The sequence below is a fragment of the Mauremys mutica genome, chromosome 5, assembly GCF_020497125.1.
Source record: "Mauremys mutica isolate MM-2020 ecotype Southern chromosome 5, ASM2049712v1, whole genome shotgun sequence".
Lineage (NCBI taxonomy): Eukaryota > Metazoa > Chordata > Testudines > Geoemydidae > Mauremys > Mauremys mutica.
In genome coordinates, this window is record NC_059076.1 from 127,981,080 (window position 1) to 128,005,133 (window position 24,054).

General features: G+C 40.7%; 1 protein-coding gene across 12 annotated transcripts in view; it reads left to right on the forward strand.

Moving 5' to 3' along the window:
• Nucleotides 1–24,054, forward strand: part of CTBP1 (C-terminal binding protein 1) — a 281,889-nt gene that overhangs the window by 227,361 nt on the left and 30,474 nt on the right. For 6 of the 12 annotated variants that reach the window (XM_045017778.1, XM_045017785.1, XM_045017779.1 and 3 more), the window contains one exon: nucleotides 6,187–6,341. In XM_045017778.1, the coding sequence (XP_044873713.1) occupies nucleotides 6,187–6,341 (155 nt within the window). Of the gene's footprint in view, nucleotides 1–406; nucleotides 498–1,983; nucleotides 2,201–6,186; nucleotides 6,342–24,054 lie in introns of all 12 variants that reach the window. The other 6 variants (XM_045017784.1, XM_045017783.1, XM_045017781.1 and 3 more) reach the window with 2 other exon arrangements.

Genomic DNA, 24,054 nt, shown 5'->3' on the forward strand with positions numbered 1-24,054 from the left:
GATGAAACAAAAGGGAATAGGGAACTAGGTGCACAGGTTACAGATACAAGCTCATGAGTTACCTGGCTGCCCAGCATGTCTTGATAGTGTGGTGTTCTTTAACTATTTAGTGGGGGTGGGGAAGGGGGAGTTCAGTAGTTTGTGTTTTATTGTTTAAAATTAAAACCACTTTGACATTTTAAAAGACAAGTGTAATAGGAAACGTTCTTTTTAACAGACATTGTCAAGGGAGTTTTCATAATAAAATAATGGTTTTACATACTTATTCATCATATCCCCCCGGAAGCTTGAGAATGAGAACTCTCCTTCCCAGTGCCCTCCCCGTCCCCCTTTTCCCTTGCATTCTGGTTTGTTGTTATAGGGTTACTCATGAGTGTTGTGCTTTTGGCATTGATATATTTTTCAGAAAAAAGAGAATTGAAGCATTTGTTTTGAAAAAAGAAAAACACATTTAAAGAATTACATGGACTTTGCAAACAGATATAAGAAAATGAAAGGTAGGTCAAATTTCGGGCCTACAAACTTGACAGTGTCCCTTTCATTTTAACGTCGATGCTTTGACAAAAATTAATGATTCTTGTAGTTACATTAAGCAATGGCAGACAAATGTAAAAATAATATTGTTAATCTAAATAGCTGTTTTTCTTCTATTTCTTCTATCTATGTTGTTTTTAAATGCCAATGAATGGCTGCAAATGATAACCCGATTAGACATCTCCCTTCATTTGTGTAATCTGACTACTTCACTTACATATATAGTTGCTGAGAAAGTGCTTAAAATAAAGGATCAGTGACTAAAATACAGATGGTCTGTCCAGGACCCAGAGAATTTTTCATTTTAGCATCAACGTTTATGTCTACCTTTCATTTTATGTCACGAAAAAGCCCTAGCTCAAAATTGGTGTACAAGGTCTTAGTTCATGAATGATGGTGTGTGTTGGGATTTTTGTTTAACAAATTTTGGGTGGCTTATCCATTTGTTAAGTTACCAGAGAATAAGAAAAAAATATACTGTGGATTCATGTAAGGGCTGGATGGCTGATTTGTAGGGCACAACTACCAGGGGAATGAGAGGAATTGGGCATGAGATGCCTTCTCCTCCAAACTGAGTGCCTGAGCAGGTGATCAGGTCATTAATCCCCAAGTCTGTGTGAAGACCCAAGCAATCACTCACATTGCTTGTGTATTAGATTGACGCTGTGTCAGATTCTGTAATTGAAAACTGGCTTCACACTAGATTTGAATGTGTTTTTTTAAATAATCATCCTAATATTGTTATAAAAGACACTGTTGTGTCCACATATAATAGTTACTCTTCACATGTGTAGCGACTGTGCATGGATATGCGTATTGTACTCTGGTGTTATTTCTCTTTCATTTCAGTAAAACATGAACAGTTGTTGACACAATTGCCTTGTAGTGGTGCTGAAACTTTGGCCTTAATGATCTGATGTATTGACAAGACAGACTTGTGTCAGTGATTGCTGGATTGTGGCCTGTTGAATTTAGAGCTGTTAGCAGAAGATTTTTTTTTAAAATACATTAGATAACATTAAGGGCCTGACTTATACCCACCAAAACCAACAAATTCAGAGTTAAGTCTTCTCACTCCATCTTTAGTGCACACCGCTGTGTCTGGCATTTCCAGCCCCGTATGGTACAGGAGATCACAAACTGTCCTCAGAACCCAAAACACCTAGGCAAAAAGTTTATCACATGACTGCTCTGAACATTCCAGGTATGTCCATTTACCGTGCACCTGCTGTGCTGCTGAATGTTCCATGTATGTCTTAACATTCCATTGATTTCAGTGGAATGTTAATGGATGATGGCAGCACACAGCAGGGGTGGTGGAAAACTAGCAGTGAAAGGGAGAAGAGTAAGGATGCAGTGAGAAGCTTCAACTTTGAATTTCCTCGCTTTTGTGAGTATGAGTCAGACCCTTAATGTTGTTTTAATGTATTTTTTGTGTTTGATTTTTAGTAAAAATTTGAACACGATCCAGGCTACAGAGGTTGCAGTGGATAAGAAGTTTAAAAGATTTGGTTCAAGATTACAGGAGACTGCAAGAAAAGTTAAAGACATGGAAATGAGGATCAAGTGACAGGATGCTATTTTCCCTGAGAATACTGAAGATTGTAAAGCATTGAGAAATCGAATTCATGACCCTGGAAATCAAGCTCAGATTAAGAAATGTCAGGTTGGTAGGGGTTCCTGAAAGTTTGGAGTTAGGATAAACTGAGAAATTTTTTTTGTTTTTGTTTTTGATCATATATTGTGAAGCTGCTGTGATCTGGGGATAGATGGTTTGAAAGTTCTTCTACCTGTATTATGATATATCATATACCTGGAAAAGCCAGCCAAACAAAATTGGCTCTTAAATCTGAGTTTAGTATTTTTGGTTGAAGAATCCCATTTTATCCACATTCATTTTTTTGGCATTAAGTTGCATGTTTTATTTTAATGCAAGCACGGAAAATATTGCTCTTGACTACACATTTCTTTATCCTGCCACTCTGAGGGCTTGCTGCAGAGACCAGACACATGGCACACCATGACATTTCTAGATAAGAAATAGACAGAATGCACCCAAATGGTGGAAGAAATGGTTTCTTGTTCAGAAGTCTGATTCATAGTGAAACCATGTTTTTCAAATGTAAACTTTAAATCGTTACGGCCATTGAGATGAAATTACTATAAATTCACTTAAGTGTTGAGTTATTGAGTGTCTGTAGTTCAGCGATATGGTATTTATGCTGAGAAGTTGTGCAACAGGAAATCTAGCCTGAAGTTTAGGGAGGATTTTGGCAAACAGGATTAGCTGTGTGTTCATGGTCAAGGTCACAAGTTAGACTTAAATTCTGAGGGCACTACTGGCTACACCCAGTCTTAAGTTCTGTAGAGTAGAAGTGTACTTCAAGTTATTTTTGTTACCTTTCCTTTTATATCTTGGGCCTGAGTCTGGTATATCACTTACGACCAATGTTAAACAGGCGTAACTCAGTTACAATCCATGGAGTTACACTGACATAAATGAAAACAGAACCAGGCCCCACGTGTATTTTTTTTAATGATCCCCTTTTGGAGGAATCCTTATTTTAAAAAGTGGTTTTCTGTTGCGTTAGCAGTTCAGTATTTTGTGAACTCTGAGATTGGCTTTTTCTGGAAAGTGACTGTAAAAATGGCATTTTCTTACTCAACCATTCTGCTCTCTGTGTTTATTCAGAGTCGTATCTGCTGTCCTACTGACATATTAGTGTTGCAAAACTATTAGAGGGACAAGGTGGATGGAGTAATATCTTTTATTTGACCAGCTTCTGTTGGTGAGAGAGACATGCTTTTGAGGGCTCCTCTGAGTTATATATATTGGCTTGTTCATCATCAGTAGTTTTGGTCCAAAGTTCCAGTTGCAAGTATTTTTATTACTGGTGATGAGGCGTGAGCCCAAAAGAATCCAATTTGTCTCTCAGACCTAGGTTAGGTTTGCTGGACTGGTGATTAGAAAAAACATCGTTTACTTGTTACATGACCAGTTGATAAGAGAGGCAATAAAACTGGAATCCCACAATTATTATTTGTGCAGTTCCTTTTCAAAGTGTAATTGTACTTTATTGCACTTTGGGTTACATATCAGGATACCAGCAGTGATTCTGTAAGTTACTTTACTTTGAAAGCATGGCAAAGTTCCAGGTGAATTTACAGTGGGGGCTTTCAGTGAAGTGCCCAAAAAGGATCAGTAGTTGTCAGGCTAGTGGAAGTAAATTTGTAGTGGTAAGTTATATATTCATGTGGTGTTCACGTTCTGGGTTATGCACTAGCATATGATGCATTTTTAAGAAAATACTACCAATATCAAGGATAGCACATGATCCTTTGTGGATGGTGCAAATGACTGTTAGGCTGTCCTAGATACATGATTCAAGAAGAGTCAAAAAGAAAAGGTCTGCATTTTGTTTCAATCATACTTAACTTTTGAAGCTGATCCAAGTACATGTATATTAAAATGAGCACTGAAATTCTTGGTGGTATTTGCCAGAAATATCACTAAATAGAACCCTGCTGTTTTACCAAGGAGGAGACCCACTGTGATCGATAATGAAAATTGATATCCTTGGTCCTTTCTTGAGAGAGAAGGTTTTCATGAGCATCTCATCCACAGAGCGCCATTGCTGGTGGATGCCTTGCCATCTCTCCCTATTCTGTGAATAACACAGTGCTACTCCATTTTCTTTTCCCATACCATTGCTAAGCACCACTATCAGACCAACTTTGTTGCACCTCCTTTCATCTGTCAAGATGTTGGGCGGCCACATAATCTTATAACTCCATTGGCCTGACCAGTCTGTTGGAAAGGCAATGGGACCAAACAGATTTAGGTGGTGACCAGATATGAAGGGGTTTGTAAAAGTCCATTGCCCTCCAGCTCTAAGCTTGAGAGATCCTGCTGCGGTTTGCTTTTGAAAAGAGGACAAAAATATCTAGTAATATTTAAATTGAAGCCAAGAGTTATTTCTAGATGCCTCTCAAGGGATTTTGTGCCATCTAAAAAAGCATTGAATATAGGAATAATTGGAAAGAGTATTAAATGGATTTAAATTTTGCTGACTTTAATACTTTTTTTTCTTCAAAGATAAAACTCTTTGAGCAAGTAAATGGCTTAAATATGAAATCATAATGTAGGACTAGACTGTATATTTACAATCTACCGTATAAGTGGCAACAAGTAGCCGCTCTGCCCCAGGAACAGACCAGAGAATGATTTTTGAGTCACCATTTCTTTAATGGTTCCCCCATTCCCATTCGGCACTTCAGTGCTAGTGGGGAAGTAATCCACTATTGGTATGGGCCAGTGGTAGATCCCCCTCCACAGCAACTCGGTTCTTTTGGCCAGCACCTTTCCACGGGATAGCCAGGGCTCCCCCTGTTCTCCACTCACCTGCAGAGTAGCAGTCCCACAGAGGCTGCTCAGCCCCCCACACTCTGCCCCATGAAGCAAGTAACCTGTGCAGATGTGGAGGGGGCAGGGACCCTCATCCCTCCTAGCTCTCTTGCACTAGTTTTAAGACTAATTGTTTAGCGACTGCAAAGCATATAAAATTCATACTACAACTATAGAAATTATAATGGTTACATGAGGCATTTCAAGACTGCTTCTCTGCAGTAGTTCAAACTGTATGTACTGTAGGGGAAAAGATTACAGTATTCCCTAGCTCTTGTATTCATTTTCCCTTGTCTATTGGAGAGAGTCATTTTCCTATAAATGTAATGGTTTAATATTATTGAAGGTTACAGGAATCTTTCCTCAATTAGGTTTGCATATTTATAATTTCTATGCCATTAAAAAGATTTTCAAAGTATTTTCATGATGTTTCTTAAATTTTTTTTAGCAGCTTGGAATCTTGAAAATGAAGCCTGCATCCGTAACTCATTCTTTCCCTCATCCCTCAATATGTATATTGCTTTATCATCATACTGTTGTTCATAAGAGCTGCTATTGGTTTTGTTTTAGGAAAAAAACAAGTACTGATGCATTTATTTTGACAAATCTCACAGAAGAATTTTAGGAAGTTCATAAATTTAAAAAAGGACCCTTTAGGTCAGCATTATGAATTTTTACACTGGATCTTCAGCAAATCACACAGGATTGAATTAATCATTTCTCACTGTGATTTCAGTTTCAGCAAATCATCTGTAAACATAAACTGAATGCTCAGTGAACTGAATGCATATTACGTTATTCTATAAGTTTCACTGTCACAGGCCTGCAGAATATTTTTATCGTGCTATTTCAAGATTGCAAAGTTGTGAAATCCTGTCAGTGACACCTAACCCAAGATTTGTACAGATACTACTCAGTAATGCAGTGAGGTCCTGTCTTTAGCAGATGACTGCACTCTTGTTGTTTTCAGTCTTATACAGTTCAGGGCTTAGGATCTTGAGGCTGCTCTAGTACTTTTACTCGATGGCCTCAGAATGTATCCACGCAAACCTATCAAGTGGCTGCTTCCCAGCATTTTCTTTATTTTATTGTTTACTGCTGAGAATAAGCCGGTTCCTGATTTATTAGCTTTTATCTCTTGAAATCTTTATTTGTCATCATACAAATATAGAGGTTAACTTTCATTTGTTATTGAAAATTGCATTTTCTTGATTTATAAATAATCCCGTTTCTCTATTTCATTGTAGGCATTCGACCTCCGATCATGAATGGGCCCATGCACCCACGCCCTTTGGTAGCTTTGCTGGATGGCAGGGATTGTACAGTAGAAATGCCTATTCTGAAGGATGTAGCCACGGTGGCATTTTGTGATGCTCAGTCTACGCAAGAAATTCATGAAAAGGTAAAACATTTCAATCACACTCCTGGCTGGCAAGTATAATATCAGTGTTTTTACAGTTACAAGAGAACATGTAAGTTACAGTATTTTGGTTAACAGTTGAAAAGATACCCAAATTGGTCAGGAATTAGGCAAACTTCATATAGAGGGGAAACAGAGAGAAAAATACCTTTATTCAAACACAGTGAAATATAGCCCTGGGCACTGTGCCTTAGATGGGACATTGGCCTTGTGTTCATCCACTACATATAGTAGAATTTCATTCATAGAGAGAATTACAGTAGCTGAGAAACAGTATGTATATTGTAAGTACTAGTATTACAGCATATAAATGGAGAAAGCAATTGAGGGATCTCAGCCATAGGTCCCTCAAACTTTGGGTGGGTGCCTCATGCACTGAGAACTTACACTGCAGTAAATAATTGCTGAAACAAATTTTAGCAAAAGGTTCATTAGTATTGGGGTTGGATGAATAAGCTGCTATTCCAATTCAGGCATTGCTATCAGCCACTTAACTGGCCTCCCCCAAAAGTTCAAGAACCTGTGAAACAGCCTGGGAAGGGGAAGGGAGGCCTTCCAGGTTTGTTAAGAGACCGTTATCTAGGGCTGTCACCTGGCTTGCATGCCTGTATTCCTTCTTGGGGGACTGGTGTCATGGTAAGGCCTGCTCCCCACCCAAGTTCTCAGGCATTTTCTAGGGGAGGAGAACACCTCACTCACCTATTTCAGGAGCAATAGGATGGGGATAAACCCTGCTACTCTTGCTGCTCGCTAACAGACCAGGGCCTCAAATGTCCAATATTGCCAACTTGGGAACTAAGGAAACCTTGTCTTCCAGCTACCAAAAATCGGTGCCGTATACAATGAGCATGATAGCAGAGGAGAACTAGATGGGGAAACAGGGATTCACCCCACAAGAATGTCTTCCCTCCTTGCTCCCTGAAGGTCAGAGGGAGGTGTAATGGCAGGCTAGTGCAGGCTCATATGCTAACTTGATGGACAGGTCAGGTAGGTGCAGCTAAACAAGTGTTTCTGTGTCTGCTGCAGTGAGCTCTGCTTCTTGATGCAGATGGAGCGATATGTGGCTGAATATGTTCCAAATGTTAGGGATTCAGTCTGTGTATTGAATTGAGCTAATGTTCTTGCTCCTCTGCAAATATATATTGGTCTTGTCCCTGTCTAATAATTGTAAAATTTAGGCATGTGACAGTTAATGGCCCTTTTTTCAAATGTTAGACAGAAACTGAAACCGTAACTGAACAATTAACTGTATTTACTCTACATTCTTACAAAATATAGCACTGCTAAACCTTTAAAGGGTGAGAATTTTTATATGTCAGAAAGACCTAATCCTTCCTCAGATGGCTGTATATTAAAGATAGCTCTTGAAAGTACAAACAATAATCATTTCCTTTCAGTTATTAAGTGAATGACTCCTATTTTATGCAGTGCCTTTCTGGTATAATCAAATCAATCAACTGTTGTGCTCATTATTTCTTTAGCAATTAGATTTCTATCCAAAAAAAGATTTTTATTGTTTACTCTTTAGAGTTTACTCTTGAAAATTAGAATTTTTAAAGGAAAGCTTGATGATATCCTTAAGACATAAAAAATTCTTTAGACTTCTCTTTATATAGTGGCAAAACAGCTAGTACCACTATGTTTATCAACAGTGCAGACTTGTATCCCTCATTCTTATCATGTTTAAGGGAAATGTTCTTTTTTCTTTTTTTTCTTATGGAAATGTTCAACATAGGAATGGCTGCATACTCCTTAAGTGCATAAATAATTCCTCTGTGGATATCTCTGTTGTGGATTCTTGGACTTCCTGTCTTGCCTTTAAAAGTCATTGTACCATAGTCCACTGTTGTCAGAACCATTATCCAGAATTATCTTAAATATTGTTTTCTTGCACTATCAATGTTGTCTTAGTTTCTCTGACTCAGTTCCCATTGACTGATTTGATTTTTATTTATTTTGAGATATAAAGTAATCTTAATATGGAGAGAAGACAGAGAAATAAATTCCTCACTCTAAAAAGTAGATTCCATTTCACTTTTCTGAATATGCTTTCTTCAATATGCAGTTGATTTCCCACAGAGTAGAAGCCAAAGAAATTATGCTTCTGGAAGAGCTATCTTTTAATAATAGATTATAAATTAAGGGTCCAAGCTGGTGAATTTTTAGTCCTGACCAATGCCCATTAAAGTCCATGGGAGTTTTTCTATTTACTTGAGTGGTCATTGGATTAGGCCCTTAGTGTTCTCTCCCTCTCTCCCTCCCCCCCCCTTATGCAGAATCGATGATGTTTTGGAAGAAATGTCTCCTCTTGGTAATTTAAGGGACAATATCAACTTAATTATGTCCCAAAAATTAGGTTTTATAAGCAGCTTTGGTTTGCAACAATAATCACATTTTTACAAATGTGTACGGCAAAATGTACGGCCAAAAAAAAAAGATGTCATGATTCTTTTTAATTCCCATTGAAACAAATAAATATTTCCAGGTCGTGTTTTCAATTCAGACATTTCAACACTGTTCAAATACATGAGAACCTAAAAGTGTAATTGACTGGAAACTACTAGAAACAAATGTGAGATTTACCATTCTGTCTTCTTTGGATGATTTGAGAGAAATGCAGAAGAATAAAACAACATCATAAATATTTAAAATGTAGTTATATTTTTAATTTTTATTTAATTTTTAAGGATCTAAGAGATTAATTGTAACATATATAAGGCCATTTCTTATTCTTTAATTTAAAAATGTATATATTTTAACCTGACCAAGTTTGGGGTTTTTCTATTTTTAGGTACATCCATATTTAAAACAGACTGCAATGCATATTGCTTTAAATTTATTTTAAATTGTCCTTAAAAAGTTGTTCTAAGCTCCTCATTTTTGTGTCCTACCTCAAGCCATCTTCATAGGAGGTTAATATGAGTAATAGCTGGATCCAACTGATAAGGAGCTAGGAGGAGATGTGATGGGCAAATAACATAAATATTCTTTAGATTGCTTCTTTTTGTTTCTAGATAACAGCAGTTGTTCTAGATAACAACCTTCAGGTGGACGTGGTTGTTTATGTTGGCACCTGCAGCCCTCATACCTTCAAGTGATTTCTTAACTAAAATCCAATCAATAGAATCATTGACCTATAATGCCCTTAATTTCTCCAAATTGGAAGTCTCCTACCCAACAAAAACACCTCACAGAAGATATTAATATAATTTGTATAAATTGTTAGTTCTCTGAAAGGTCATCAGTCTATCAAATGTATTTCTTCAAATCTGTGGTCCAGACGGAATGAGCATTCAGAAATTCAAAATTGTAGCTGAAAGGGGCACTTGTTTCAAATTCTAGCTTGAAAATTCTTCAGTGACTGAAATCTAATGAAGACTGTTGACCTTTGGTGACCTCTGATGGAAAGGTCACGGTTCACATATTGGGTTTTCTAATACTCAGGATCACAGAAAGAATTCATGTAACAAATCCCAATTTGAAGCTCCATAGGAACACTGAAATTAATTGTATCACTTATTAAGAGCCCAGTACTGCATGGTGTTGAGCATCCTTTATTTCCATTGTCTTCAGTGGGACAGGAGGGAGCTCAGCATCTCTCAGGGTCATGCTCTAAAAGTATCCATATTATTATTATTATTATTATTTACATAGCACCATATTTGTGCATGATGCTTTACAAACAAAAAATATTTATCTCACAATGTTTAAAAACTAAATTCATACACAGCACAATATTAGGATGAAGTTAATGTTGCATATGAAGTTTATATCTTAAATGTAACACAATATTTCTCAGTATTTCCATTTTAAAAAAAAAGTCTTAAAATAAAGAAAATTACAAGGGATTTGCTGAACAGTTCAATAATTGTTTCACGCTTTAAATTCAGATTTCTGGCCATACTAACAACTGTCACTCTGTGCCACTAAATTATTCTGTTGTTCAAAAGATGTATTTTTTCACATCTACTATACCCTGATGCTAAACAAGTATTTACATCAGACCATTTTAGAGTATGGAGGAAAGGAAGGAAGAGGGAGAGATGATAGAAACCCAGGGAAAAGGGAGTAATTTACTGATCTCAAAAAAGCATTTTTCCTCAATAAAAACAGAATTTCTGTTTCATATATTACTCATTTTTTTGAAAGATATAAGGGTCTGCTATGAAAGCAGGGTGAAGATCAGAGGTGTAACAGTGTTGGGGGGAGATTTTAGAGCAGATAGGCAGAAGCAAAAGGATTGGAGGACAGTCTGTATGTTGGGAAAGCAGGATATTAATAATAGACAATGGGCAAACATTACCAGTCTTTACCCATTCTCCTGTTGTTCCCCATACACTAATATAGGAAAAACCTCTCAGTTTCAAATCTAGTAATTTTCAACTGTAATGAAAATAGTTCTTCTATAGTTCTTCTCTTGGACAGGTCACTTTACATAATCTAAGTAAACCTCACAACACCGGTATGAGGTTGTGGGTATTATCATTCCCATTTTACAGATAACTTTTTGTACTTTAGTTTTGTTAAGTGCCTTGTTCAAGACCACAAGTGTATGAGCTGGTATTAGAACTCTGTGATCGTGATAATTCAAAACTCTCATGTTCAAAACACTGGACCACAACACCCCATGGTTGCTACTTTGGAGGACACAGGGCTGCCAATGGGGGAGGGGGGGAATGGGACGGGGACAAAGGGGACAATTGCTGAGGGACCCAGGCGATTTAAAAGGGCTCAGGACTCCCGGCAGCTGCTATCGTGGCAGCAGCCGGGAGTCCTGGGCCTTTTTAAATCGCCCGGGCGGGCTGCAAGACTCCTAGGCGCGTGTGGGGCGGTACCGGCAGCAGCAAAGGCAGCCAGGCGGCCATATGGAAGCCCTGGCCATGCCAGAAGAGCGCGCCCAGCAGCGCAGCTGGCAGCTCACTGGACATCAGCAGCGCAGCCGGCAGCAGCTCACTGGGCACCAGCCAGCGCAGGCGCAGCACCGCCCAAATGTCAGGCCTTTCTAGGGGGCCCATTGACTGTTCTGCCCTGGGCAGAGCCGTCCCAGGGTACAGCAAATTGGGGTGACCTCTCTGGGCCCCGCAGGCTGCGCGATCGGTCCCAGAAGTGACGGATGTGTCACTTCCGCCCCGGGCCCTGCACCTCCTCGGGACGGCCCTGTTCCTGGGGCCTGGAATTGCTATAGGTGGGCCTGAGAGGACAGGTAGGATAGTGAAGTAGTGGGGGCTTCACACCTCCTGAAAGATATGCCACATTTACTGACTGTGTCCCAAGGCTTTTTTAAAGCACCAACTGCAATGTGAGGTTAGAAAACGCATTACGTTTGTTCAGAGATTGTTAATATATATGGCAGAACAGCACACTGGAATTTTCTGTTTCAGTTTTTTACCCCATGTTCACTAACCATCATGGATCACTATTGCTGGGAAGACAGTCAGTCAGCATGTTTAAACATTGATTTCTGAGTTGCATGTTACTGTAAATGTTGAGTTTTCTCACCAGTACAGAGAACAAAGTCTTGTCTAAACAATGACTGCGTGGAGTTAAGCAGCATGTTTTTGCCAAAGGCAGTGTTTTATTCAAACCAAGTAATATGGAATGTGTGATAATTGGGACCTAGAGTCCTTGCATCCAATTACGGAGACTCCGTTCAGTTACACTCAGATGTAAAAATGATTTTAAGCTATTGCTCATTAAAAAATATCTGTAACAGAACTTTTATTGCTCTTGTTCACAGTAACTAATTGTCTAATTTCTTTATGCAGCGAAATATGCCTTTTAGGTGGTCTCTGCTCTCATGAAATCATCCCAAAGTGTTCCCAAAGGTACAAAATCTAACACTGCTCCACCTGTATTTGACCACACTCTCCATTAAACTGCCAGGTTTTCTCCGTCCCTGGAGTAGGAGATTTCACTGAATATAATTTGTGGTGGGTTAACTTAAAATACTTTGGGTTTGGTTATCCAAATATCCAAGCATCCAAAGATTCTCTCAAAACATTACCTGAATCTCTGAGTTTCCCTCTCTCCTACCTGGGTCATTCAGCATTCTTCCCTTTTCTCCCCTCTCTTCTTCCATACACAGAAGGTTACATTGCTCACATTCTTATACTCCAGGCTCATGCAATATCTTCTTCCTTCACACTTACAGTACCCCCTCCGTCCGTGGGGAAGGATAGCTCAGTGATTTGAGCACTGGCCTGTTAAACCCAGGGTTGTGAGTTCAATCCTTAAGGGAGCCACTTAGGGATCTGGGGCAAAATCAGTATTTGGTCCTGCTAGTGAAGGCAGGGGGCTGGACTTGATGACCTTTCAGGATCCCTTCCAGCTCTGAAATAGGTATATCTCCATATATTATTATTATTATTATAACCTGTTCTGTAGACCTGCAACCTGTCCTTTCTATCCCAGTTCCAAGATCCCCATTCAGTTCTGTTTGCCAGTAATACCCCTTTTCTGGCATACATGAGTCCTCTTACCTCTGAGTCCTCTCTTACCATCCGCTTTCACTATTTGTCTTGTGTACCCGTGGAAAGAATTACAGAGTCATGCCGATCCCTAGTGCTTTTGTGATGCCTAGAGCTCCCTGAGTTCAACTTTCTTACTGTTCTTGAGCTTCCCAATCACTGTGTTACAGTCTACAGCTCAGAGTGTTTTTTGTAGTGCCAAAGGGAAGCCCTCAGAGCATGTGAGATATGAAACTAGAAAAACAATCTAGGCCAAGCATAAAGAGGCGGAAATTAAGGCCTGGTCCACGCTGGGGGGCAGTGTCGAGGTAAGATACGCAACTTCAGCTACGGGAATACGGTAGCTGAAGTCGAAGTATCTTATCCCGACTTACCTCCCGTCCTCACCACTCGGGATCGACGTCCGCAGCTCCCCCATCGACTCCGCTACCGCCACTCGCTCCGGTGGAGTTCCGGAGTCAACGGGAGCGCGTTCGGGGATCGATATATCGCGTCTGTGATCCCCGCAAAATCGATCGCTACCCGCCGATTCGGCGGGTAGTCTGGACGTACCCTAAGTCATGCCTACAAATGTTCAGGCCACAGAAGGGAAGGTGGGAGGGCAGCAGTAAGGACTGATTTATTATATCGTCAAAACAAAGTTTATATTCTGGACTGGGGTTCAGGGTTCAGTTCAGTTCTAACTGCATAGACTTCCTCACTTTCTTTTAACTATGCATTATCATATGTCTTGCTACCTATATAGGCTAATAAATATTGGATTTTTTGACTCACTGGACTGCTATGCTGAAAATCAAATAACCAAATCACCTCTGGTTTTCCTTATAATGTAAGCATATAATTCACAGTAAAGTTATTAAGAGTTCCATGCTCCCTTGGAAAGGAGACTTTTATTATATCACATAGCATACAATTCAAGCATCAAAATCTTGCTGAATTCAATTAGAAAGCAACTGTTGCATCTCACTGCTGCGGTCAAAAACACAAAATAAAGTCACTTACCAAATGTTACATTTCCATATTTTTGGTTTAATTTAAAAGCTCAAGAGGTTTAAAAGGTTAACATTCAGTTGAATTCCATTTTTATAGGATTCAGAAATATGTAATGATTGTTTTCAATGTAGAAATTAAAAAAAAAAAGATTTCTTTTGAGTTGAGCTAAAATTATCCCAAAGGAGAGCTTTCATAGTGGAGCAAACATTTAAATAATATACAATAAAAACCTAGAAGTTGCTAGTACTATTCTGTTGTATCATAGAAGATTAGGGTACGCGGAGACCTCAGGAGGTCATCTCATCCAACCCCCTGCTCAAAGTAGGACCAACCCCAACTAAATCATCCCAGCCAGGGCTTTGTCAAGCCGGGTTTTAGAAACCTCTAAGGGTGGAGATTCCACCACCTCCCTAGTGCTCCACCATTCCTCCACCATTCCAGGGCTTCACCACCCTCCTAGTGAAATAGTTTTTCATAATATCCAACCTAGACCTCCCCCACTGCAACTTGAGACTATTGCTCCTTGTTCTGTCATCTGCCACCACTGAGAACAGCCGAGCTCCATCCTCATTTGCACCCACCTTCAGATAGGCAAAGGCTGCTATCAAATCCCTCCTCACTCTTCTCTTCTGCAGACTAAATAAGCCCAGTTCCCTCAGCCTCTCCTCATAAGTCATGTCCCTCACCACCCTGATCATTTTCGTTGCCCTCCGCTGGACTCGCTCCAATTTGTCCATATCCCTTCTGCAATACTCCAGATGTGGCCTCACCAGTGCCGACTAGAGGGGAATAATCACTTCCTTTGATCTGCTGGCAAGGCTCCTACTAATGCAGTCCAATATGCGGTTAGCCTTCTTGGCAACAAGGGCACGCAGCTGACTCATGTGCAGCTTCTCATCCACTGTAATCTCCAGGTCCTTTTCTGCAGATCTGCTGCTTAGCCAGTCGGTCCTCCGCCTGTGGCAGTGCATGGGATTCTTCCGTCCTAAGTGCAGGACTCTGCACTTGTCCTTGTTGAACCTCATCAGATTTCTTTTGGCCCAATCCTCCAATTTGTGTATGTCACTCTGGACCCTATCCCTACCCTCCATGGTATCTTACGCCTCCTCTCCCCCCTTAGTGCCATCCGTGAACTTGCAGAGGGTGCAAACCACCCCATCATCCAGATCATTAATAAAGATGTTGAACAAAACCAGCCCCAGGACTGACCCCTGGGGCACTCCGGCTGATGCAGGCTGCCAACTAGACGTTGAGCCGTTGATCACTACCCGTTGAGCCCGACAATCTAGCCAGCTTTCTATCCACCTTATAGTCCATTCATCCAATTCATACTTCTTTAACTTGCTGGCAAGAATACTGTGGGAGACCGTATCAAAAGCTTTGCTAAAGTCAAGATATATCACATGCACCACTTTCCCCATATCCACAGAGCCAGTTATCTCATCATAGAAGGCAATCCGGTTGGTCAGGAATGACTTGCCCTTGATGAATCCATGTTGACTGTTCCTGATCACCTCCCTCTCCTCCAAGTGCTTTGAGATGGATTCCTTGAGGACCTGATACATGATTTTTCTTTGATTTGCTCTTTATCTTATATTTGTTTATGAATAAAAGCATTTTACTCCATCGCCAGCTTCTTCGCTTTGATTCTACATTGAAGCCATAATCTTGCATTTATAACATCATTGTTGTTTACTTTGATATCACAGATACTGTAGTATAATTTTACTGCAGGATTAACAATTAGAAGAATATGAGCTGAGTGGTAGCTGGCCCTTCTTCAAACCATAAATACTTTAGAAATTAGCAAACAAAGCATAATCATTTTTAAAAATGAGAAGGAAGAGTGGATTTATTGTCAAACCTGACATGTTTAAAAGTTTTATGTTAGTCCTTCAAGGGGAAATGAGCCCTTTGGCACCTTAAGGGTGAGAAAATACTTTAGGGGGGTGGAAACAACCCTCCAACCCACAGGGAGGGCTTGGTTGGAGTCAGTCTCCATATCTGTACCAAAGTGGAACCTCTGATTTTGCTGTATTGGGGATCTTCCATAACCGCTATCTATATTGCTGGGTGGATTTTCACCTTGGATCTGATCCAGAGCCCACTGAAGTTCATGGGAGCCATTAAATTAACTTCATTGGGCTTTGGATCAGGCCTTTAATGAAAGTTTTTTTAACAGTTTAGTAAGTCTAGTCAGATTAGGTGTTACGTGGTGCATCTCAACAGCAAGTGACCCCTAAATTCCAGCCGCAGTCACATTTGCATGTGCTAACATTGCAGATCTTGTGAAACACTGTGCACCAGGGCAGGCTGCCAGAGTAAAAAGTCAAAACTCTTAAAGTGTTGCCATGCCCAAGAAGCAATTTATCAATCTTGCACACAGTTTAGAGTCTGTAATGTAGTTGGTTATCAACAAGCATCTCACTGCTCCTTTCAATACCATACTAGCGATGGATCACTTGTGCTTCAAAAATGTTTGTGATTATTATGGTGATTTTTTTCCTGCATCTGTTTATTTTTTATTTTATTTTTTAAGACCATGCTTATTGTGTTGATATGTTATTGTCAGTGACATTCATGGCATAATGAATCTTCCAGTGAAGATGGTTTCAATCCAGCTTGCATTTCTAATAGACTGAGTTTAAATGTTCAGTGATTCTAGATTTATTAATAGAAAACACAAGTGAATCCATGCATAGAAACTATGTAGCCTGAAAAGAACTTTCCTTAAAAACTGAGGGCTTTTTAAATTTTAAACACTAAGGGAAAAGTGTACTAAGATACTGTGATCTAAGATTGACTACAGTGATAAAGCAGTTGCATGGACTGTCAGTTATTTCTGGGATTGAAGCACTGGTTTAATTTCAGCGCCAGCCCACAACATTTTGGCACCTGAGGCGGGGAGCTTAACTGATGCCCCCTTACTTGCGCCAGAACTTTGAAAGGTCTCAATTCTGTCGCCTTCCTGTTCTACTCCTCTCATGGTACTGCACTGCTACCTACACCAATAAAGGAGAACTAACAACTTTAAATACCTTGTTCAAAAATTTTAAGTAACACTTAACTTTCAAACGCCTGAACAGCAAATGGAACTTTTCTTGTCCGCATAGTAAACACTGGCATTTCTATCTGTTTGAATAATCAAAGTGGTGCTTTCTGTGCCTTCTTGGTTGCAAAGATTTGAACTGCGTCCTGCTGAAGGTCCACAGTCTGGGCCAGCTCACGCTCTATTGAGATGGTTGCAAGGCCGACCAGCTTCTCCTGTGTCATTGTGGAGCGTAGATGTGTTTTTGTTAACTTCAGCTTGGAGAAGCTGCGTTCTCCACTGGCAACTGTTACAGGAAGTGTTAGAAGTATGCACAGAGCAACAAAAGCATTTGGAAAGAGAGTGGTCATCTTATTTGTGCACATATATTCCAGAACAGCCTTTGGAGTTGATTCTGCTAAAATCTACCTTGAAAGGGCTTTCAGTTCATCACCTAAATCACTTGCATCAATATTACGCAGGTCATCGTGTGTCAACACTGTCTCTAGTGTCCTGCATTGCTGGTGTAGATCTTCTTCAGGTATAGTGAGGAGTTATGGAATATCATACAACATCCCAAATATACTGCTGTGTTCCTTGAGCTGCATGAAATGGTCTTCAACTGACTGAACTGCATAGTCTAGCACCTGGTTAAATAATTCAACTTTGAATTGTTGTTTGAAGTCTCTTATGGGATTATCCTGTGCCTCGTAATCAAATTACATTTAAAAATTCAGTAGCCTCACTAGAAGCTGATGGTGCATCACTGCCCACCAAGTTCAATGAATGAGAACTGCATGGGACAAATAAAGCTCGAGGGTTTAACTCTCAGATACACGTCTGCACTTCTCTGTTTTTTCCTCTCACATTGGCACCATTATCGTAGCCCTGACCTCTCATGTCAGCTCAAGGAACACAGCAGTACTACAGGAGCTGGTATGACAAATGTCATTAAATTCTAGAAATGCTCTTTGACAGTCACCATTGCAGGGACATTTTCACTAGGTTCTGTTGTTGTTACAAAAGGCACCATTAAAGTCATTTGTTCCATATGGCTGATGTTAACATATGTGCAGTCCAGAACAACAGAGTAATATCTTGCTGATTTCAGATCTGCCACAGTCTTCTGTTTGCCTTTTGTTGCCAGTAACTGTATGATCTCATTTTGAATTGTTTTTCCAAAGTAGTGGGGTGTGTACATTTCTTGGGTGGTGACTCTTCTTAGATGCTCCTGGAGTACAGCATCAAACTCCGCCATGAGCTCCACAATTTTAAGGAAGTTTCCATTGTTTGGCACATACAGCCGATCTGAAGTGCCACACAGTGCTAGGTTTTGGGTAGCAAGCATTCTCACAATGGCAGTGAGCCTTTTCAGAACATTTTGCTAGTAAAGAGACTCTGATGCAATCTTCTCTTGATGCTGATCATCTATGGTGGCCTTTAACCTTAGTCTCACCTCAAGCTCTTTCCACCTATGGAATGCTCTCTGGTGATTTGCTGCCATCTCATGGCTTGCCAGATTTTTCCAGTCCTTTGTTCCTGTAGAACCCAATGTGGCTGGAACATTAGACTGGAAGAGTTTGCAACAAAAATAGTATGCAGCATTCTGGGTTTTTGAGTACATAAGCCCTTGCCTCTCCACTTTGTCACCACTGAGGATTTCACACCAGTAATGTGTTGGATGGAAACTTCTATTTTCATTGTCTTTGGGGAACATGAAGTTTTTCACTTGCTATGGCCCATGCAGTACTTAAGGAACTAAACTCAGCAGCAGCAGCTATTTCTTGCACCTCCACCACACTCTTCTTTGATCTACACTTTTCTTCAGGAACGCGCATGATTACATCCATTTGAGATGGAGATATGGATGCTGCAGTAGCTGCCAGGTCACTTGCACTCTGACTAACTGGAAGATCAGGCATCTCCTCACCATTCACATCCTCACTGGGGCTGGAAGGCTCACTGTGAACATTTGTGTATATGTATCTCAGGAGAGCTCTGTCCTGCCGAGATAGAAAGCAAAGGAAGCTTTTCTTTCTTTTTCTAAATGCTGCCCCAGAGGGGCATTTTCTTCTTTCACTCATGACTGCTGTTCTGTGCCAGCTGTAGTGGCTCTCCACACTCAATTGAAGGGGACAAATAAGCAGGGTGGTAGCAGGGCCTGAGTGAGGGAAGATATCAGCGTCTTAAAGGCCTAACTGACTCCTACGACTTCAGTTGACTGCCTGTTCTCCTCAAGTGGGTTCAGGGAAGCAGCAGGAAACAGGAAGCTCCCTGAGAAGCTGGTGTTAATCAGTCCAGGCTCCTGGGGGTGCTAGAGAGGTACATAAGAGGCTCCTCCTCCTCTCTCTCCCTGCAGCTCCTGCTGCTTTCTGTTATTCCCTCTCACCTTTTCTCCTGCCTGCCTGTTATGTCTCTTGTGCCCTCCTTCCTCCAGCACAGCACTCCACCATCTCTGTGCATCTAGAGCAGAGAGAATACATATGCACTAGCAGCAGACACAATTTTCTACACTCTGGGTCCTAGTGGTGCCCCCCCCCACACACATACACAGTCTGGCACCTGAGGCGGCTGCCTCAGTTCGCCTCATGGTAAGGCCAGCCCTGTTTAATTTAGGCAAATTGTTTTGGTGGGTTTTTTGTTTTATTTTGTTTTTTAAAAAGCTACCATAAAAATAGAAATTTTAAGTCTTTACTATATTGTAAACATGAGAGCATAAAGGCAGGCTTCTTTTAATGTTCTGTATAACATAACGTGTGTTGTGCAGGGGTGTATATATGTGCATATAGTCTGAATTAAATGTAACAATTTTTAGGGCCTAAGGTCGTGCTAATCAACTAATCAACAGAAGTCAGTGAGCATTAGTTTAGGTCCTTACAGCATAAAGTTATACCATTGGGCAAGTGGATTATTGGCAGTGAAACACACTGCAGAGATCTATATTTGAAATCACCATGCAGATGTTAGCTTTTTATTGGGAAACTGAAACCATAAAAAGGCAACACAAACTAAAAGGCTTTTTGGTAATCTATCAGGTCCTGCTTGCATGGGTAGTGCTGCTTGATAGTTTTTGTCATGTTAAGTTTATTCAGCGCTATTGCGCCATTGTCCAGATATACTGGAAGAAGGGCAGGAGACGCTGGATGTGGTTTAATTAGGCCGCAACTTTATTCTTAAGTATCTGGGAGTACCCGGCAGATAAAAGGGTACAGTGCAGGTGATTCCATCATCATTTCAATAAACACCCCGGGGGCTTCCGTCAGCCATCCCCCTTTGCCATCATGGTCCCCAGCCAAGCTGCAGCTCCATCCCTCTTCCCCACTGCCCTCCCCCGACTAAGGAGGAATATAAAGGGTGGGGTTGGCTCCCTGCCATACTAGTCATAGGAGCCCTGAACACCACCACCCCGTTTCTGCTCCTTTAAAGAATACCTCCTTTAAATCCTTTACCAATTCATTCGATCTCATCTCGGTATCCCGTCCCTATGGAGTACCTGCACTGGACATCTGTCCATGTTTACATAGTGAGTTGTGACATCATAGCCTATTCCTGTTTCATACTAGTCATAGGAGTCCTGAACACCACCACCCCGTTTCTGCTCCTTTAAAGAATACCTCCTTTAAATCCTTTACCAATTCATTCGATCTCATCTCGGTATCCCGTCCCTGTGGAGTACCTGCACTGGACATCTGTCCATGTTTACATAGTGAGTTGTGACATCATAGCCTATTCCTGTTTCATATTCACCCAACTAAGTCCCCCCCCCCAAACCTGCTGTGTGGAAGGCGAACCCCCTCCTTCCCCCCCCCACTTCCACTTGCCCAAACTAATGGTGAGGGGGAAATTTTTTCCCAGCCCCCTCCCCCCCTGAAAAAGGAAGGACTAGTGCATTTCCCTCTGTGGATCCTAACCAAACCTGGTATTTCACCGCTTCCAAGCATGGGAGGGTAGGTGCTGCTCTGCCTGGTCCAGGTACAAGAGGGCTTTTCTTGCAGCTGCGTGGACCTATATAGTCCCCCCACACCCCGCTTTTTCCGATCACCTTGGGGGGGTGGGGACTAAGTAGATCCATGCAGCTGCAGCATCCCCACACTGAGCTGGTCTGCAGCTGTAGCAAAAAGTCACTCGCTGACACTCTAGCCCTTAAAGGGGCGCACACCTTTTCCAGCAAACCAGAAAACGGCTTCCGCCACTTCATGTGCGGTGAGGTCACTCTGCTGGCCATTACAGTTGCCTTACATGTTTTGTTGTAGTCTTGCTGTATGTTACAGATTGCTGATCATAAATTTTGAATTAAATGGAATCTACAAATAACAAATACCCAAATCAAATAACTGTAGAATAAATATGCTGATGCCACAGATAACCAGGGCAAGATCTGGAACACTCTGCACATTAAAAATGTAAATCTTCCTCTTTTTTCCCCTTCTTTCTTTGTGAAACCCCTGGTGTCCACTGAAAGCTATACTGTCAATATCACATCAGTCTTGGAATGCTGCTTTAGCATGGTTACTGGCTGTAGGACCAAGTGAAATGCATTACTCTCTAGTGATGCTTTAACAGTATTGTTAATATTAGTTTATATCCCAAAAAGTATAAAATAATCATTTTGAAAAAAACATTGCAAAATTGCAACCAATAAAAGGTATTTGTCTTATCCCTGTAATATGGCTCAAATGAAGTTCTGGGTTGTCTGATGAGCCCTATCCAATTGTATTCTCACTCTTTGCACTGGGTCTGACCCAAAGCCCATTGAGGCCAATGGGAATCTTTCTGCTGACTACGGTAGGGTTTGAATCAGGCCTCTGAGCAGAATCCAGCAATATATGAGCACCAGAAAAAGAAAAATAAGGGTTGAGGTTTACATTACATCCTGAATGTTGCTCCCAACCTGGTTATTTGAGGCCTTTAGCACGTTATGCTAAGGCTGTTAGATTTTTGTATAACTTACAAAGGAAAGCTCTTATGGTGGTGAACAGCTGATGTTACCCAGAATGGCTGTGATAGTTCAGTGCTACAGTAGAATTACAAATAATTAGGAAAACGAAGAGGAATTGTAGCCCTAAGTAGTCAGTGTGACGGAGTAGGGAGTGAGACGAATTGACCTGGGAATGTTGTGTGGGAGTTTTATTGAGACTGTCTGCATTGGTGATGGGATACCAGGGTGAGGATACCTGAGCATGTAACCTGAACTGAACAAAGGCTGGGGGAGGAGCCGGGGGCAGTGGTTGGAGGAGACTGCTGGAGGGGTTTTAGTTTTGAGCTGGCTGGGGAAACGGAGGGAACCCCAAAGCTGAGGGATAAGCTCCCTACCCCTCTGGGGACTTGATTGAGTGGTCCTGGTTGTACCTACAAGCTCTGTTTGGGACTGTGTTCCTGTCGTCTAATAAACCTTCCATTTTACTGGCTGGCTGAGAGTCACCGTGAATCGCAGGAATTGGGGGTGCAGGGCCCTGACTCCCCCACACTTTGTGACAGCACTCAAGTCAGTATTTGAAAAGCTCTTCTTAAAACATAAATGTCCACCACATCTGTGGCACAGTTTCTGTTAGGGCCTGTGAGGACTTAATACATTTTGATACTGGGGCAGTCGTGGGGAAGAGGAGGAGGAGCTGAAAGACCTGGCTGCCCAGTTCTGATTGCAAACCGTATGAGCCAGTCCAAAGAGGAATGTCACAATGACTTTGAAGCAGGCAGTTTGCTACAGCTTCTAATGGAGGTAAATTGGTGTGTCAGCCACGAAAGGGAAATAAATAAATAAATACTGACCTATAATAGAGGGCAGATGATAAAGGTCCTATACCTGACCTTATATAACAAACCCTTTCTATTTGAAAAATCACAGTGGCAGGATAAAATATCCGATGGAAGCAAGAATGACTGCAGATGGACATATACTTAATTGGTACCATTTGGGCCATTTCATTTTTTATATCCACTTTCATTTCTAGAACCATGCTATTTTTACACATATTTAGTTTAGGGAATTAAAAAAAGCCCATGTTAGAGAGCAAGAGAGAAAATACTCTGGCTGCCACATTTGAGCTTATGTGAAATTCCAGCTTTCTATTTTATAGCTATCTATCTTACTGAAATTGACACTAGCTGATGTTTTTGTAATAAAATTACATCAGTTTGCCTTTGACTATTAGTGCTGCATGTTACAGTACCTAGAATAAGCTTCATTTTCTTTAGCTGAACATTACAGCGTACAGAAACCCCTTTACAGGAAGTGCTGAAAAAATGCAGAACATTCTTTATACTATAATATGCTGTGCTATACTAATCTATTTCTAATGCACCCATCACCCTAGTCCCAATGGTACTTTACAGATCTATGTTGGCATGCATGCTCTAGTTAAGTTAGTCAGTTCTATACAGCATGGCTGATTTTTCTAAAAGTTGTGGGGTTTTTTGTTAAAGCTTCTGTGTTTATTTTGTGTTATAATTTCATCTTTTACATATTTTATATATAAAAGTAGAAAAACCATGTCTTTTCATTTTTAGTGCAATTTGCAACCTTTTAGCCTTCTTTCTATGAATTTAAGTAACTTCAGTAATGGGTGAGCTCCTTCACTAAATGTATTTTCTACATGTATTCTCAAAGCATAAGTCCCTTCCTTAGTAACTAGTCTTTTTGCATTAGTAACAGTACGGTTTGTAATGCACTTCAGATGAGCTTTATTCAGGAGAAATTCAACAACCAGGAATCGTTTTAATAACTAACATTAGCACAGGAGTTCTTTGTCTAAATTCAGAGTTCTCTAGTTTGCTTTGTGAGAGCTCAATATTTTCCTCCTTAATCATGATTTTTAATGGTTTATTTTAATCTTATGGCATACTAAGTGCAAAGAGTGCTAACATCATCAAGAAAGTAAGTTAGTGTGAAATAATATACAGTTACCGGAGATCACCATCTGCCAAGTTGCCCGTAGCTCTAGGAGAGTCCTGAACTTTAAAAATAAAATACAAAAAGATTAGTCACTTGTACACCTGTTTGTTACATTGATGCTATCACCGCATGGCTGGTAAATAAATACTCACATGCACAGAGCTCACTGGTTTAAACAAAAGGCCGCTTGTTCCATAAAGAATGTCTCACACTGTTTCCCAGCCCCCCCCCCGCCATCTCCCTCAATGCCATACAGTAACCTGAACAGGCCCAGATATAATTCAGTGGTGTCCAACCTATGTCCTGCGAGGCTTC